Source organism: Dromiciops gliroides, chromosome 1 (genome assembly GCF_019393635.1).
Source record: "Dromiciops gliroides isolate mDroGli1 chromosome 1, mDroGli1.pri, whole genome shotgun sequence".
Lineage (NCBI taxonomy): Eukaryota > Metazoa > Chordata > Mammalia > Microbiotheria > Microbiotheriidae > Dromiciops > Dromiciops gliroides.
Window position 1 is genome coordinate 696,410,715 of NC_057861.1, and position 18,455 is coordinate 696,429,169.

Here is an 18,455-nt window from a genome sequence, read left to right on the forward strand (position 1 = left end):
CTTGTAGGACTTGAAGCTCATCCCCATTTTGTGTTATAATTGGACTTCAAACTTGATCCTTTGGGTGGGAGGGGCAGCTTTTAAGTTAACCCTTTGCATTCAGAGGACTGTTGAGAGCTCCTTGAAAATGAAGGTCCTGGGGGCAGCTAGGTGGCAGCACCGGCCCTGGATTCAGAAGTACCTGAGTTCAAATGTGGCCTCAAACACTTGACACTTACTAGCTGTGTGACCCTGGGCAAGTCACTTAACCCCCATTGCCCCGCCCAAAAAAAAAAAAAGGAAAAAGAAAATTAAGGCCCTGCCTTATTCACCTGGACATTTCAGGTGAGATCTTAGGTTCCTAAAACACCTGGAGGAGCTCACGATTCCTGAAGATGAGGAAGAAGTAGCTTGTGAGTTAGGAAGGAAAAGATGGTCCGATGGTTTTTGTTCCTCACCCCTCAACCCCAAGTCCTGGTTGAGTGGTTTAGAAGGCACCAGGCTCCAAGCATGGTTCAGTGACTGCTTTCTCTTCAAGACAGAGATGTCTGCCTGGCAGCTTCCTAAAGAATTCCCAGGGTTGAAGCAAACATATTGTGTTGACCCTGGCCAGTCAACCTGAGCATAATCCTTCTGCGTGTCTTTGTGTTTTATAGGTTAATTCAGTCAGAACAGGAGTGGGGAAACAATATCTTGTTCCAGTGCCTGGCCCAGTGTCAGCTGCATTAATTCCCGGAGTCACTCCAGCCCTGCCAATGCCTATGACAGGTACTCCCCTTTCTGGCCCGGTCCCACCTTATGTGATACCTCCGTGTCCATATGGAGGAATGTTCCCAGCACCTGTGTACGGTGTGCAGTGGCCAGACACAGTGGGCCAGCCTGGGATTAGAGGAGGGCATACCCTTGCCCCCTTTCCAGGCCTGAGCAAAACGGGCTTGCAGCTGTTCCCAGTATACCTGCAGCAACCTGCTGTCAACCCATGCAGCCCCAAGCTGAGAATCACCTAGCTTTCTCACACACACACACACACACACACACACACACACACACACACACACACACACACTTCCAAGAGAGTATTTGAGCCTGGGGATGCTAATTGTCTGTGCAACTTTGGTGGCTTCAGCTACAACCACAGCAAGCCTGGTAGAACCCACCACAGCCATACCCCAAGAGTGGGTTTGTTCATGGCAATATTTGCATATTTCACTGCTAAAGACACTTTATTCTCCATTGTTGTGATTGTGGTTTATACTTACAATCTTTAAAATACAAATAACTTCCTGTACTTGACTTGATGGTGACAATATTGTATTAATCCCGCAGGAGTATTTGAGTGCCTTGAATCTTGACTTTTCAGTTCCTTACTGGAAAGAGATGTAAAATATATCTATATATAGTAACATAATATACGTATATACATATATAAATATATTGGAAAGGTGTAATTTATTTACAGTTTGCTTGTGAGTTCCAAAACAGTTTCCCTAATTTAAGTTGCAAAGATATACAGAGTTTACACACTTTGAAACTGAAGCTTGTGGTTGTGTTGGGTTTTTTGTTTTGTTTTTGTTTTTGTTTTTTGTTTTCTACTGTAAATGTGGTATTTTCTTTCATCTTAATTAGAAGATAGTCTTGACTATCAAAGGGTTGCAAGGGTTGCAAATGTTAGGTTGATTTGTTTGGTGGTGGAAAAAATTAAATCTCTTGAGTTTATGCAATGAGAAAGAGAAGAATTTTTTTTAATGTGTTCTTCAAGGAGCATATTTGGAAGCTATAAAAAAAAGTCTCCTGCACAGAAAGCTGAGTAATAACTTTGGCCACAGTGCTTCTGTCCAGTGCCCGGCTTATTGATAAAGTAGTACAGGTGGTGAGTGACTTCTTTCTGTTAAAGGAGATGTGAGAAAAAAATGTTTTCTTCTCTTCCCTTAGTTAAATATCCAGATTTTGCCACACTTGAACCAAAAGGATGTGCGTGGGTCAGTTTGATTTGAAATCTGCACATGCTTTTTTGGTGCAAGGCGAGAAAAGCACCATTGTAAGTGGCCTTCCAGTCCACTCTGAGAATGCAGACGGCCCTCCTACGGAGCTCTGTCTTCCATTAGGCCCTGTGGTGCCGCTCTCTCAGGAGCAAACTGAACCGAAGGCAGAGACAGTGTTTAAAGTGTCTCTACTGTTTGCCTTCTGACTAAACACATCTCTGAGAACAATCTAACCTGACCAGCTCCTTTTGCCAGGCTTTTTCTTTCTCTCTTTGCACTGTAGAATGAGAACACCGTCACTCCTCCCTCCCTGTGGCCCAAACCCTACCACAGTTTGGTCCCTGTTATGGTCTGTGGACTCTCCATCCCCCACCCAAGTCTTACACTCTGCAGGTGACTGATATAAAGCCACTTTGTCTATGGCAAGCTTCCTTTTCATAGACAGCTCGACCTCCGATGGGCTCATTCTGGGCATGGGATAAGAAAACTTTCCAAGGTGGAACACTGAAGGCACACTGTTCTCTTCCTGCAAAGATGTTTTATACTCCCTACTGGAAAGCAGAATGCCCTGTGCTGCCAAACATGGGAACTGTATCATTCTATTGTACTTTGGAGCATTCTTAGAACTGTCTGAATTATTTGGTTTGTACCCTTTGAGAATATATTATTCCATCAATTCAGTTAGAATTGAATTTTCTAGACAATTAGGCAGAGTCTTCTGCCTGGGCAAAATACTGACTGTAGTAAGAGATTTCTGTTCTCTGTAACATGTATATTTGATTTGTTTGTTTTTAGATTCATGTCTGTATGCTTCATGAGCAAACATTAGGAGACTGTTCTCATTCCCCTCCCCATGCCCCCATTCCTCTCTGAGCTTGCATTGGTACTGTCTGGAGTCACTATTGCCTGTTAGTTCCATCCTTGTACACAGACAGTCAGTGGAACGAAATCCCCAAGAGACTGTATATATTGAGGAGAAAAATAAACATTTTGTGCTTGAAAACAGTGTGAAAACATTTTTTTTTCTTTCCCCCTTTCCCCTAAAAGATCCAAAGAAATAATCCCATCTGCCCAGATGACTTGTGACTGACTCTGAGACTTTGCTGGTCTCTAAGTTTTTTCATTATCTATATCTTGGTATTTGGAGATACATTTTTCTGGGCATTCTCTTCACTTGTTCAAGGTCATTTTAATGGAATCTGTGACTCCCAGGCATTCCAACGTTGCCATTTAGGGTGTTACCCATTCAACTTCAGGCAAAATTTCCCACCCCGTGTGGGTGAGGCTGGATAGTGGACAGACTCTCAGTAGGTGAAAATAGCATTCCTGTCTAGGTAACCAACTCCCTGAGACAAGGAAATAGAAATTGTCGTTAGGTAGAATCTCTGTGGGTGCTGAGCCAGGAAAATATACTTCAAATACTCTTTCTGTTCTGAAGGTGTCCTAGTATCCTTCTGGGTCACCTGTCCCCAGAATGAAGAATTCAGCAAGGATGGAAGGGTTATGTCTGTCTGTCTGCTTACATAGATGCGTGTGCATGTGTGCGTGCGTGCATGTATGGTGGGGCTAGTGGTGATCGCTTGAGTTTTGTTTCCTTTTATGCTATTTTTTTATATGAATTCACTTTTGTAGGTTGTAGATTGACCATGAGAGTTATGAGGGAAGAGAGCTTGCTGGGGAGGAGGGGTGGAAGATGGCTTTGGCTTTCTCTCTAAGTAGTTAAATAGATGCTAAGTCTTCTCTCCTAGCTATCATCTACCTAAGACTAGTGGGAAATGTTTGGGAAAAGCAGTGACATTGGAATTACCCAGGACTGGTTTCTACCTTCCACGGAGTAAATGTTCAAGAAAGGTGGAAGTTGGGGAGATTTCAGTCACCTTAGACTGACTGTTGGACCTTCCACCCACCTGACAAAGCTAAAACAGCCTGCCTGATTAGGATCATGGAAATACTCCATTGGCATATTCAAATTGGGTCTGTCGAGGGATGGCTGGAATACAGGTCACCCTTTTACAGTGGATCTGAATGTCCATGATGGCTTCTTGCTATTTCCCTTGTAGCATTGCCATCCCTATAACACGATGGCATTTTTGGTCGGGCTTTGCTTTGGGGCATAGCCTGCCTACAAGTTAAGGTAGGGTCTGGCCCCGTGGGACGTACAGGAGCTGGTCATTAGGGGTCAGTACTTAGATGCCTTGCTTGGGTTGACTATTATGCTCTGACTCCAATGCCCGAGTTTTTTCATGCCTCTGGTATTTGCCTTCTCTGCCCTTACGTGGCCAGAAGGGGATGTGGGTTATCTTTGCAAGATCAGGCCCTCCCCCCCCCCCCCCCAAGCCAGGGGAGCATACCTTCACACCTGGCTGACTCTGCAGTGGCTTCTTCAGGCTAATCTCAACAGTGGCCCCAAATCCTATGTGATAGTGAATAGGGATATATGCCTACTGGTACTTTCTGGAACCTGCCTTAGGAGCAAATTCCTGGGCTTGTCCCTGGGCAGAAGTCAATGGGGAGATTTACTCTCTGTGCTTGCTATCCATTCTCATCTTGATAATACTAAATGACACAGTGTTCTTATTTAATTACTTAAAACATACTGAGAGGGGGGGCAGCTAGGTGGCGCAGTGGATAGAGCACCGGCCCTGGAGTCAGGAGGACCTGAGTTCAAATCCAGCCTCAAACACTTAACACTTACTAGCTGTGTGACCCTGGGCAAGTCACTTAACCCCAATTGCCTCACCCCCCAAAAAAAAAAACCTATACTGAGGGAAATTCCCACCCTCAGATTTAATTTGAATTGCAGTGGGGTGAGCCTCAAAAGCATATTATTGAGGTGATAATATGTAGGCACCTGCTTTGGAAGCTGCCTGAATTTCATTCTGGGATGGTCTTGAGTGTGGCCTTGCCTGGAGGCAGGTTGACAGCCTGGTTGGCCTCTAGTATTCTGGTGTAGGCTCTGAAGTTAATTCTGCTCTTCTTCCTGTGTGTTACATGGTAGGGTAAGAAAAGTGCATGAGCTTTCCCTGTTCATCCTTAAAACAGCGAGAAGCAGGATTCCCTGTGTTAGACGCCTTTGAGTCACCATTGCCCATTTTGATTCCCCGGGCTGATAGAGATTCAAGACTTACATATAATCAGTAGAGGCTTAAAAATCTGTCTTTCTTTCTTTCCTTCCATACCCTGGGTTGAGGTCTCTTCTACCTCTGGTTCCCTTCCCTGTTTATCCACTCTCCTCCAGGGAAGTTTGGTTTGATTTAGAAACATGCACCATCAGTGGTTATCGACGGTGGCGGTGGTTGATTGAGTTGCTGATGGGAGAAGCCTCAGGTGCTTTCAGAAGACCGGCTGGCACCTTTAAAACAGATTGGGCGGTCAGCACGTTGTCAGGACTGTAACTGGCTGTGGCGGTTTTGTTTTCTAGATTCTGAGAATTCGAAGCCCGACTGACCCCAGGCCAACTGAGCTTGCGTCCCAGGCGCCAGGTCCCACTTCATCTAAGGAGGAAGAAGGGGAAGATGGGAAGTGATTTGGCCTTGCTGTGTGTGAGGCACCCTGCTCCTTGTCTATCCCATTGCTGTTTTGTAACTACTTTCTAATTTTTTTATTCACAATTGGAAACACAAATGTTATGCAAGAATAAAAAATATTTTGGGGGAAAAATACTTTGAGTTTTTGAAGATCATTCTCCTTTCTCCTTGCCCCCAGGCAAGGAGGCCAGTAGGGATTGGCTGAAGGCCAAACAGTTCCCAAGACATTCTGTGCTTAGGGAAGAGGACTTCAGTATACGGGGTCCTATACCTACTCATCCTCAAGGGCTCATCATGCATATTCACCAGCACCAAGCGACAGGAGACATTCGTAACAAAGCCACAGTCCAAGGGCCAATCTGCTTCTGGGGAAAAAAAAAAGAAAAAGCAATTTTATCTTTCAGTCCTTGAATACAGGTTTCAGAAACCAACTTCTGCTCTAGGTCACTTGGTGAAATGGCAACTCCTCACCTGTGGAGACAGGCTGAGCTCTGCTTTTGAAAGGAATAATCTAGGTTGGTTTTTGTTTTATTTTTAAATGGCCAGAATTCAAGGCCTGAGGCTGCCCATTTGAGAGTTTCTATTGCCAATGTAGAGAAACCATGGAGAGATCATCCTGTACTTAATTCTTCTCATTAGGGGTAACTTGAAGTCCTTCAGGTGAATTTGAGAAATTCCTTTACCTTGGGCATCTGAGCATTATTCTAGTAGTGTTGAGTGCAGCCACTGACCACGGTGTGATGATGGAAGTCCTGACTGGCTGGCAGGGAAGTTATAGGATGGGAAAATAAATTTGCATTTGGGTGGGGAGATTCTCCTGTCTACACTCATCAGGCATATTGCTCTGGACTCAGTTCAAGTCTCAACTCTGTCATTCTTGTGTGAACCTGAGAATTCACTTCACCTCTCTCAGTTTCCTTATCTGTGAAATGGGGGCAGTAGATTAGCTGGCCCTTTCCAGGGTCTTTTCCAGCTTGAAATATTCGATGCTGTGATGTTATCATTCCTATTCAGGTATGAGTCGGACCAGTTGGCTACTGGGGCGTCTTCTAGCTCTGATTCTTAAAACTCTCCATTAGAGATAAGAGTATGTGCTTGACTTGGGCTATTCAACTGGAATGACAGGTAGTCCCTGAATCATGCCTCACCACAGTGGGAGGTTTCATCATGCAATAGAAATGTGCTGATCCTAGAATCAGAGGATCCAAGTTCAAATCCCAACTTTGACACTTCCAACCTATGTAGAGAATTGGGGGCAAGTTACTTAGCCACCCTTGGCATCAGACTAAATGACTTCTAAGGTACCTCTCTAGTCATCTAATCATATCTTCCTCTTGTCTCAATAAGGATACCTTCTTATCCACACATCTAGTTGTCTAATTAGTAAGTTCAAACTTGGGCTCTTTCTTAAATGCTTCATGAAATACACCCAGCTTTGGAATCACTTTGCTTGATGAGACCCCAAAAAGGCTGAACCAAAGAAATTCATAAGTCAGTTCAACAAGTATCAATTCAGGCCAAACTCAGGAGCAAGGAGTGTAGCTTGTGCCTGCATCAGCAGAACAGTGAGAGGGTCCCAGGAAAACCTGTTGGGATATAGATTGCCTGATACTTTCATGTTCTGTTGAAAATAAGGAAGCCAAGAGGCTTGGAAACTACTTCCCTGTGTGGCTGTTGCCCTCCGGAAGGGAATGGTCACAGTGGCTTTGGGGCAATGGTCACTATCCCAGTCTGTGAAGACAGGTGAATGAATTGGAATGCCCTGAGAGAGGCAGCTCAGAACAGATTTGGATGCTCTTCTATAGCCTCAGAATACCAAGCTCTTAAGAAAAAACCTAAACAAAATACCACCACTGCCATCCCGCCCCCTCCGGGGCCAACCTCAGATGATCAAACAGTATAGAATTAGTACCATACAAGCTTTTACATTGGAAACCACTGTGGGGAGAATGTCCCTGCTTTTTAATGTAGTCTAGCTGAAGACTTTTACATCATTTGAGCTAACTGGGGACCAGGCTGCCATTGCATGGGATGCTACTTCCTGTGGCACACCCATCTCCCCACCTAATATCGCTCCTACTCCCACCTACCAGTCCATTCTATATACTGTTTTAGATCAGTCTTTCTAGAGTGCTATTCTAGAGTCTTTCCTCTGCCCAGATACCTTCATTGGCTTCCTATTGTTCTCCAGATAAAGGTCAAGTTCATCAGTCTGCCATTCAAAGCTTCCAAGAAATCTTTCATTCCAAGGCCTCCTTTTAGCTTTTTTATTCAACAACAACAAAGTATGAAGTGCCACTTATGGGAAATATGTAAGGGCTGGAGCTGCAAAAAAAATATAGCCCCTATTCTTAAGGAGCCTACTTTTTAATGGGTAGGGGGAAGGGGGAACAATGTCATATCACATAGATTTGATGTGTACATAGAATATTTTTATATAATGTTATGTATTATGAGGGGTCAATTAAGTGGGTCAGCAGATAGAGCACTGGGCTTGGAATCAGGAAGACTCATCTACCCGAGTTCAAATCCCGCCTCAGATACTTTCTAGCTGTGTGACCCTGGGCTAGTCACTTAACCCTGTTTACCTCAGTTTCTTCATCTGTAAAGTGAGCTGGAGAAGGAAATGGCAAAACCACTCCAGTATCTCTACCAGGAAAAACCCAAATGGGGTCATGAAGAGTCACTCACAACTGAAACAACTGAACAGCAACAACATGAAGGATAAATTGGGGGTAAGGCACTAGCATTAAGAGGAACTAGGAAAGGCTTTTTGCAGAAGGTTGGATTTTAGCTGAAACTTGAAAGACTCCAGAAGAAGGAAAAACATTTTGTCCCCATGTCCATGGGAACAGGAGGGAGAAGTGCTTGGGGGCCAGGAGATGGGAATCTTTTTGTGAGAAACAGCAAGGGGGCACATATCTCTGGATTGTGAAGTGAAGTGTAGAAATAGTAGAGATATAGGAAGGGGTCAGGTTGTAAATGGATCTGAGTCAACAAGATTTTTTATTGGATTGTTGGCTTTTATTGAATATGGTGGAGGTTATATAGTCAGACGTGCTTTAGGAGGATAATCTTTTTTTTTTTTTTTAAGTGAGGCAATTGGGGTTAAGTGACTTGCCCAGGGTCACACAGCTAGTAAGTGTTAGGTGTCTGAGGCCGGATTTGAACTCAGGTACTCCTGACTCCAGGGCTGGTGCTCTATCCACTGCGCCACCTAGCTGCCCCTTTAGGAAGATAATCTTGATGGCTGAAGGTTTTTGTTTTGTTTTGGAGCCATTTTTGATGGCTGATGGACTGGAGGAAGACTTGAGGCAGGGAGACCAACCAGAAGGCCATGGAGAGAAGTGACAAAGACTTGCCCCAAGATGGTAGCAATGTGAGAAGAGATGGTGTGAAAGTAGAATGACTGACTAGAACTTGACAACAGATTGAGGTCCTCCAGGTAAGAGATGTTAAGGATCTGAACTATCTGGCTATTTAAGTGGAGAGAAGGAAATGGATGAAAGATACTATGGAGATAGAATCAACAATATTTGGCTACTGATTGAATGTGAAGAGTAAAGAAGGGGGGCAGTAATAATTGGAGACAAGGTTGTGAACCTGGGTGACTTAAAGGATTGTGGTGGTGCCTTCAACAAAAGTAGTGAAGTTGGAATAGAGGTAAGGAAGAGGGGAAGGTGATGGGTCCTATTTTAGAGTTTGAGGTGTCTTTGGAGCAGTCCAATTGGAGACATCCAGTAAGTATCTATAATTCAGGACTCAAATTGGATATAGAGATCTGGGAGGCATCTGCATAGAGAGGGGTCATTGAACCCACAGGAGCAGATGAGATCACCAAGGAAGAGAAGGAAAGTAGGCCCAGGATAGAGTTGGGGGTGGAACAAGAATGTTAACCCTGGAAAAAAGAAATGGAGGTTAAGAACAATAAGGACTGGGGGCAGCTAGGTGGCACAGTGGATAAAGCACTGGCCCTGGACTCAGGAGGACCTGAGTTCAAATCCAGGCTGAGACACTTGACATATTTACTAGCTGTATGACCCTGGGCAAGTAACTTAACCCTCATTGCCCTGCAAAAAAACAAACAAACAAGAACAATAAGGACTGGAAAAAAGGACACTAGGTTTGTTAGGCCAGATCACAAAGGGTAGAATGAGAAAAGCTAGTGTCTCTATAACACCTGAAAGTTTGCAAAGCACTTTATGTGTTATGTCATTTGTTCCTTATAACAAACAGGTGAGGGAGGTGCTATTATTATCCCTATTTGATAGATGAGGAAACTGAGGCTAGGAAATGATTAACAGCTTGTCCAGGGTCACACCACTAGAAAATATCTGAGGTCAGATTTGAACTTGACTCTGTCCTGACTCCAAGTCCAGCCATTGGCCCACCTCTCTGCCTCATCGAGGTGAGTATGAGGTGGCAAAAGGCAAACAAGGAGTCCACATTGCTCTCAGGAGTCTGCACCATCGCCTATGCCTCTGAAGAGTTTGGGCTCATAATGTTTGAGTTTTATTTTATGTCTGGTTTCCCCATTTAAATCACGAGTTCATGATAAAATGGAAACTGCCAAATTTGAAATCAGAACCTGGGTTCAAATTTTTGCTCTTCTACTTACTATTTGTATAACCTTGGCCAAATCATTTAACCTCTCTGGGGCTCAAGTTTCCTCATCCGGCAAATAAGGGGCTTGGCCTAGATTGTCTCTGGGGGCCCTTCTAACACTAAATCTCTAGTCCTCTGTCTTTTGTACCACATTCTACCTCATCCTCTCTCACCCCACAGGACCTAGCCCAGTGATGAGCACATCATTTGTGATGAGTAAATGTCCACAGAATTAAATCTCTACTAAGGGATTCTTAACCTGGGTAGTGGGGAGGCCCATAGATTTCAGGATTTCTGTTTTTGTTGTTGTTATTTTGTTTTGGTTTTGGTTTTGGGGGGGAAGGCAATTGGGGTTAAGTGACTTGCCCAGGGTCATACAGCTAGTAAGTGTCAAGGGTCTGAGGCTGGATTTGAACTCAGGTCCTCCTGAATCCAGGGCCGGTGCTCTATCCACTGTGCCACCTAGCTGCCCCTCAGGATTTCTCTGAACCTGGATGATGGGGGGAAAAAAGATGGGCCCTTTATTTTCACTGTGATTGGTTTCCTTTTGTTTTATTTTACACACTTGAAAACTTTATTCTGAGAAGGGATCCATGACACCAAGAAAAGATTGATGCCCCCACCCCAGCTTAGAGGAAAAGGAGCCTGAGGGTCTTCAGGAAGGATCTTTGAACTGACCTTCTGTTTAGCCACCGTATCCTTAAGTCTTCTGATTTCACTTATAGGAAGAAGGTCAGGGTTCATATGAAGCAGCATCTCCAGTGGTCATAGCAAAAATCAGGTGGTCAGCAATATCTAAAGCCTGGTAGAGACCAAGGACTTTGAAGTCTAAGACGCTTGGGTTTAGGGCCTTGACAAATAGGATTTCAGTCAAGTGGTGAAGTCAGGAATCAAATTGCAAAAGGGGGTTGAGAAGTGAGTGAGTGAGTAAAGAAGAAATGGGGGCAGTGAACGCAACGCTTCTCTTTCTAGGAGTTTGGCATTGAACGGCAGGGGAGATCTATAGGACTGTAGCTATTTTTGGCTTTGAATTCAGCTAAGCAGGATAAACAAATCCCTACCCGAGGTGGAATTAGTTCTCCTGAGCCTGCCCTGCCAAGGGCATGCATAGCAACAGGACAGCTGGCCAAGAAGATGCCAGCCAGGATTGGGAGGGAGGTCTGCTGAAGAGGAGGGGCTCTGCAAATGCTCCAGGCAGATAAAGAGTTAAGGTCAGGGAGTGGGGAACCAGCAGGATCCAGAGGTCAGGAGTTTGGGCTGAGGCCGGCTACAGAAACCATAGCAGCAAGCAGGAGTGGTGGGGGGAGGGCCGATGTGCTCTCGGGCCTATTTTTATACTGCCTGCGAGGTGGGGATGGATTTGGGTCCTTTGGTGGTAATAGTATGCAAAAGGTCTGTCTCCAGTTATTCATTCAGCCCCTGGAACGCAAGAAACAGGAGAAAGGGAGCTTTTGCAAAGTTAGTGTTTATAGTATAAACAAAAGGAACGGTATGGTGTGTGTGTGTGTGTGTGTGTGTGTGTGTGTGTGTGTGTATATATGTGTGTGTGTGTATATATATATATATATATATATATAATGTGTGTGTAAAACTATAATTCAGTATGTGTGTTATATTCTGCTATTTGTGTCATGACATTTCATATCATTTTATATCATATATATGTCTCCCTGTCAGTCATAGCCAGGTTGGAAGTAGAGTAGCTACCCATGCACCCAACCCCCTTCCTGATTGGCATAAGAGCTTTGAACAGCTATATTTTCAACATGGGTCAGTTTGCCCCTCCTTGGGCAGACTGGTAGCCACCACTCTTGGGACTCACCATACTGATCCCACACTTCATGTGGAGATTCAATCTGCTTGTCCCCCAACTGTAGCTCAGAATCCCGAGCTCGAGTGATCCACTAACCTCAGCCTCCCAGGCAGTACGGATTACAGATGTACAGATAGACCTGACTCACAAGTAACTATCCTACAAAATAATGCGTGAGGCAGTGTGAAGTAGTGAATGGAGGAGTCAGGAAGACTTGATTTCGATTCCCATCTCTGACACATACCGGCTGTGTGACTCTGAGCATATTCTTTTAAGTCAATCAACTAGCCAGGGGTTGATGATAAAAAGAAAGGCAAAAATAAATAAATAAATAAATGGATAGATAGATAAGCAAACAAACAAACCTAGTCCCTGGTCTCAAGAAGTTCACAGTCTAATGAGGGAAACAAAATGTGAACAGCTATGGAGAAATAAGATGTATGTAGGATAAATGGAGCCTAACCTCAGGGGCAAGGCACTAAGATTAAGGACTAGGAAAGACTTCTTGCAGAATGTAAGGCTTGAGGTAAGACCTGAAAGAAGTTGGGAAGTCGAGATGGAAAGGGTGAGACAGGCATGGCAGACAGTCAATGAAAATGCCCTGTTGATAGATGGAATGAGATGGAATAGCAAGGAGACCACATACTCTGGACTTCAGAGTATGGGCAAAGGAGTAAGGTGGAGGAAGACTGAAAAAAGTAGGAAGGGGCCAGGGTATAAAGGAATTTGAAAGTCAAACCAAAGATTTTCTATTTGATTCTGGAAGTAATAGGTAGCCACTGGAGTACACTGAATAGGGAACTGTTATGGGCAGACCTGTGTTTTAGGTTGATCACTTTGGCTGCTGAAGAGAGCGGGAATTGGAGTGGGGAGAGACCTGAGGCAGGGAGATCAAACAGAAGGCTCTTGAATACTCTAGGAGTGAGGTGATGAGGGCCTGCACCAGAGTTGTGATGGTGTCAGAGGAAAAAAGGGAGCATATACAAGAGATGTCACCCAAGTGGGAATGATGGGACTTGACCACTGATTGGATGTGGGGAATGGAAGATAGCGAGGAGTCAAGGATGAACCCTAGGTTGGGAGCAGGAGTGACTGGGAGGAAGGTAGTTCTCAACCATAAGGAAGTCAGAAAGAGAGGAGGGTTTGGAGGGGAAAATAATGACTGAGACTATAAATTACAGAGAAGGGGCCAATCTACATTGGTAGAGGGCGTTTCCTCATTTAGGAGCTGCCTACAGCAATGAAATCACAGCTCTAGACCCTATCCAACATTCAAAAGTGCATGAGGCCTGTGAAACAAAGAAAAATGTAAAATGACCTTCAGTGTTTTGCCATGCCTTTCCACTTCTGCAGTGACTAGCTGAGTGGCAGAAATGTGGTGATGGAGGAGAAGGGGTGGCGGGTGCTGAAGATTACGCTGTTCCTAGATCCTCTTTAAAAGCTGACTTAGCTATTAATACTCTGTATGTGAGAGCCTTGTCCAGTAATTGAATATATGTATCTATGTACTACAGTAGGAAATGCATCATATGAACCTTGACCTTTTGACCATAAGTGAAACCAAAAGACAAAAGGAAATTGCAGCCAAACGGAAAGAGCTCACAGATCCTCTTTGGAGAAGCAAAATGAAACCTCCTATCATGGGGCATTTGGTCATCTCTCCCTATTGACGTGCTTCTGATAAGCATTTACAAAAAGGCCACCAGGAAATGAATTGCAGCTTATGCACCAGCATGTTACAGAGGATAAAGAGGCAGGGGATTGATACAAAGACTAATACTCTAAAAATTAAATCAACATATAATTTAATCTTCCAGGGCTTCAATGCAAAGGTCGGTATAGTGGAGAGGACAGTGAAAAATTGTTCGGAAAACATGGTTCAGGAATAAGGAAGAAGCAAAGCCAAAGGCTTCTAGACCACACAGAATCCTCACATCCTTGACAAGAAAGTGATAAGACACTGGGTGTGGTGAACACTAAATACTCTCTCACTCTCACTCTGTCTCTGCCTCTGTCTATCTCTGTCTCTGCCTCTTTCTATCTCTGTCTCTCTCTCCCCTTCTCTGTGTGTGTCTCTGTCTGTCTGTCTGTCTGTCTCTCTCTCTCTCTCTCTCTCTCTCTCTCTCTCTCTCACACACACACACACACACACACACACACACACACACACACACACACACACAAGGAGTTTCTGTTTTAAGAGACTGGAAACAATTTGTTACTAATATGGGAGCCATTTCTGAATTAACTCATCTATGTATGGACAGACCACCCACTTAGAGCAAAGAGCCAAATGGAAACCAAATTAGAAGGAAGAATACTAATGAAAAAATCTGGTGTAGGATTGAAGCACTTCCAACCTGACCTGTTTAAACAAGTTGTTAATGCTGGAAAAGGAGAAAGGAATAAAGGAAGAGGCATTGATACAGAATTATCACCATGTCCTTAAGTGAATTTAATTAATATAAGTCAATTGCCACAATGAGGAGACCAAAGAAGTCCAGAAACTGACAGAAAGATGGTAGCCAAGGGCAGCATTGTTTAGTATATGAACTCATTTTTTGGTCTGTAAAGGAAGATAGTGGAAGATTATCAACAACATTAATTGCCAGGGGCAGCTTGGTGGCACAGTGGATAAAGCTCCGGCCCTAGATTCAGGAGGACCTGAATTCAAATCCAGCCTCAGACACTTGACATTTACTAGCTGTGTGACCCTGGCAATTCACAACCCTCATATATATAAATTGCCTTGTAAAAGAGTAAAAACCAGATTAAAAGCAAAAACTAGTCTATGGATAGTTTTGTATGATATTCAACTAACTTCTTCATCCACTATGGTCAAATGGAAAGAGAACAGGACTTTGGATCAGAGGACCCGGGTTCAAATTTTGTCTCTGTTCCTTATTATCTGTGTGACTTTGGGCAAGTTATTTAACCTCACTAGATTTTAGTTAGTTCCTCTGTAAAATTAGAGGGTTTAGCTAAATGACCTTTGAGATTCCTTTCTGCTCTAAGATTATAAACCCAAGAACATTCATATCAGCTTGGAATATAAACTCATAAGTGAAATCTTATGGAGATAGTGCAGGATTATGAACCATATTGCCTCATAAAATAGCAGGAAGCAATAGAGATAAAAACAAGTTTACTGGAAGTTTGGCAGAAGTTCCTGAGACAGATCATCCTGAGATCATGTAAGAATGAAGCTGGAAGAACAACAAAAGAGAAGTGGAAAAGCTATGTAAGGCTTTCTGTAATCAAGTCTTCTCAACATCAATGACAGTGGAGCCACCAAGTTTAAATTCTGACATTGTAAAGTCCCCAGGGGATAACATACAAAGGTAGAAATGATACTCAAGACAATGAAGATGAGAAGAACAGCTGGATTAGTCCAAGCACACACAGATCAGGCCCGTGCTGGACACAACACAGTTTTGGAGTGTATAAGGATCGCCTTAATATCTGAAAGAGGAGAGAATACAGAGTTCTTTGGGGGGAAACAGAAGTGGGAGGGGGAATCGCAGATCTTATTATTACCAAAAATGGCAATCAAGAAACGACTACTAAATGCCAATCCACATACCTATTTTTGAATCCACACAAAATCTTTACAAAAATAAACACAATTATCAAATGTTTCCTTGATGACGGCTCGAAAAGGGGACAATCGGGCTTTGTCAAATGATATTCTACATCAGACCACAGCTTTGCAGTCACAATTCACTGAATGGTGGAAAGAAAACAGAATCCCATTATGCTTATTGTTTGACATTTTTTTTTTAAAGGTTCGGATTTAGTTGAGCAGAATTCCACCATAAAGTCTCTTTTGCACCAAGCACCCTATGTCAAAATCATCATACGTGATGCCTTGAAAGATGTAACAACAGACAAAACTTTTGGTTAGAAATATCAAGGAGACCCATGTACTCACCAAAGATGTGTACCCCCACCCCCACCCCCATAGTGTCCAGTTCAGAGTCAAAGTGGAAGAGGCACAAACATGAAGAGGTGCTATACAAATCCTTGTGTGGAGATGATAATGCTGAGGGCAGAGCTTCCTAAATAAGATCCATGCTTCTTCAAAAGGATTAAAACCAAGCAGAGAGGGGGCAGCTAAGTGGCGCACTGGATAGAGCACTGGCCCTGGATTCAGGAGGACCTAAGTTCAAATCTGGTCTCAGGATCCTTGACTCTTACTAGCTGTGTGACCCTGGGCAAGTCGCTTAACCCCAACTGCCTCACCAAAAAAAAAAAAAAAAAAAACAAGCAGAGGAAGAATGTCAGTTGTTCCAAATGTGAATTGTGGTTGAATAGACAAAACACAGAGCTGGTTTATCAGTACACATATCTTCTTTTTTTTTTTCTTTTTTTGCACGGGGCAATGGGGGTTAAGTGACTTGCCCAGGGTCACACAGCTAGTAAGTGTCAAGTGTCTGAGGCCAGATTTGAACTCGGGTCCTCCTGAATCCAGGGCCAGTGCTTTATCCACTGCGCCACCTAGCCACCCCTTATCAGTACACATATCTTGAGTGGACCCTGGGAATGAGCAAGGGAGGAAAGCAGGCTAGGACAAAGGCGGTGGGATTGCTACCTAAATTTTCAAAGGCCTATGTGTCTTCTAGTATCAGCCAACCACAAGCATTTACTAGGCCCTTACTGTGAGCCTAACCCTGTAGTAAATGCTAGGATTACAAAGACAAAAATAATCCCTTCCAACAAGGAATTTTAATTGTTTTGGTGCCAGTGCTTAGCACAAATGCAGGTGGTTACCTTAGATGTATCTTCCAATAAACCTTTTGCATAGTGTATTGAGATTTCCCTAGGCTTGAACTAGCCCTCATATCTTTCCAGATATTTGGGCAGAATTGATTGGTCTGTTTGGAGAAAGGGAGGCAGTGCTGAGCCTAGGAAGACTCATTTTTGTGAGTTCAAATCCGGTCCCAGACATTAGCTGTGTGACCGTGGGCAAGTCACTTAACCCTATTTGCCTCAGTTTCCCCATTTGTAAAAATAAGCTGTAGACGGTCAGCTAGGTGGCGTAGTGGATAGAGAGAGCACCGGCCCTGGATTCAGGAGGATCTGAGTTCAAATCCAGCCTCAGACACTTGACGCTTGATCCCAAATGGGGTCACAAAGAGTCAGACACGACTGAAAAAAACAAACATTTGGAGAAAGACACACCTTCACAAATGGGAAAGTTTCTGCTTAAGTAGCATTATCTCAAGAATCCTCCCTCCTTTCTTCATCTCCTGGTTAAACATGGGTCAAAAGAAAATAGAAGGAGCAGCTAGTGGATAAAGCACTGGCCCTGGATTCAGGAGGACCTGGGTTCGAATCTGGCCTCAGACACTTGACACTGACTAGCTGTATGACCTTGGGCAAGTCACTTAACCCTCATTGCCCCTCAAAAAATAAAAAAGGAAATGAGGGAATCTGGGCTATCACAACACACCTGGAACATCTTCATAGCGATAAGCAAGCATTCATTAAGCACTTACTACATGCTAAGCATGAGGGAGACAAAGATAAAGGTCAAAAACAGTGCCTGCCCTCAAGGAGCTTACAGTCTAGCTGGGGAATACATGTGAGTGTGTGTGTGTGTGTGTGTATACACAAATTATCCAGAATATCTTAAATGTGATTGGGAAGACTGGCAGCTAGGGAGGAATGAAGGAAAACCTTACATAAAAATACTTGGGCTGAACCTTGAAGGAAAGTGGAGTTTCTGAGAAATAAGGAAGGAAGGGAGCACATTCCAGCCATGGGGGACAGTAAGCACAGACATGGGAATAGTATGGTTGGGCTGTAGAGAGTCGAGGGAACTAAGAGGTAAGAAGACTGAAAATATAGGTACAGGCCAGCTTGTAAAGAGTTTTTTGTCCAGGGGTTTTGTTTGTTTGTTTTGCAGGGCCATGGGAGTTAAGTGACTTGCCCAGGGTCACACAGCTAGTAAGTGTCAAGTGTCTGAGGTCGGATTTGAACTCGGGTCCTCCTGAATCCAGGGCCGGTGCTTTATCCACTGTGCCTCCTAGCTGCCCCTGTGAAAAGCTTGAAATTCCAAATAGAGGAGTTTATATTTGAACCTAATAAGAAACTCCATTGCATTTGATCATTATTCCTGCAGATACCTGGCAAGCCAATATCAAGTCAGCTTGATGAGCACAGAAACAGGTATGACATTTTCTGAATCCTAGGTCAAAAGTTACAGATTTAGAGCTTAAAGATAATGTTGAAAGATGAAATCACTCTTGATGAATCTGCACAAATGCCTTGAGAGAGGCCGTTAGTAACCAATCAATAAACATTTATTTAGTACCCACTATATAGAATTTTATGCTTAGTCCTAGAAAGGGAAATTATCTATGCTTTTAAGGAATTTATAATCTAGTCATAGGAGTCAACATATTTGTCTATCTGTATATTGTTGTTTAATTGATTAGTCATGTCTGACTCTTTTTGACCCCATTTGGGGTTTTCTTGGCAGAGATACTGAAGTGATTTACCATTTTCTTCTCCAGCTCATTTTACAGATGAAGAAACTGAGGCAAA

At 43.5% G+C, this 18,455-nt stretch overlaps 1 protein-coding gene across 12 annotated transcripts in view; it reads left to right on the top strand.

The window, feature by feature from the left end:
- Positions 1-18,455, top strand: part of WNK2 (WNK lysine deficient protein kinase 2) — a 306,726-nt gene that overhangs the window by 228,634 nt on the left and 59,637 nt on the right. For 6 of the 12 annotated variants that reach the window (XM_043978023.1, XM_043978024.1, XM_043978025.1 and 3 more), the window contains one exon: positions 636-2,575. In XM_043978023.1, coding sequence (XP_043833958.1) covers positions 636-986 — 351 coding nt within the window. In that variant the 3' untranslated portion in view covers positions 987-2,575. Of the gene's footprint in view, positions 1-635; positions 2,576-5,382; positions 5,624-18,455 lie in introns of those variants that run through there. The other 6 variants (XM_043978026.1, XM_043978027.1, XM_043978030.1 and 3 more) reach the window with 4 other exon arrangements.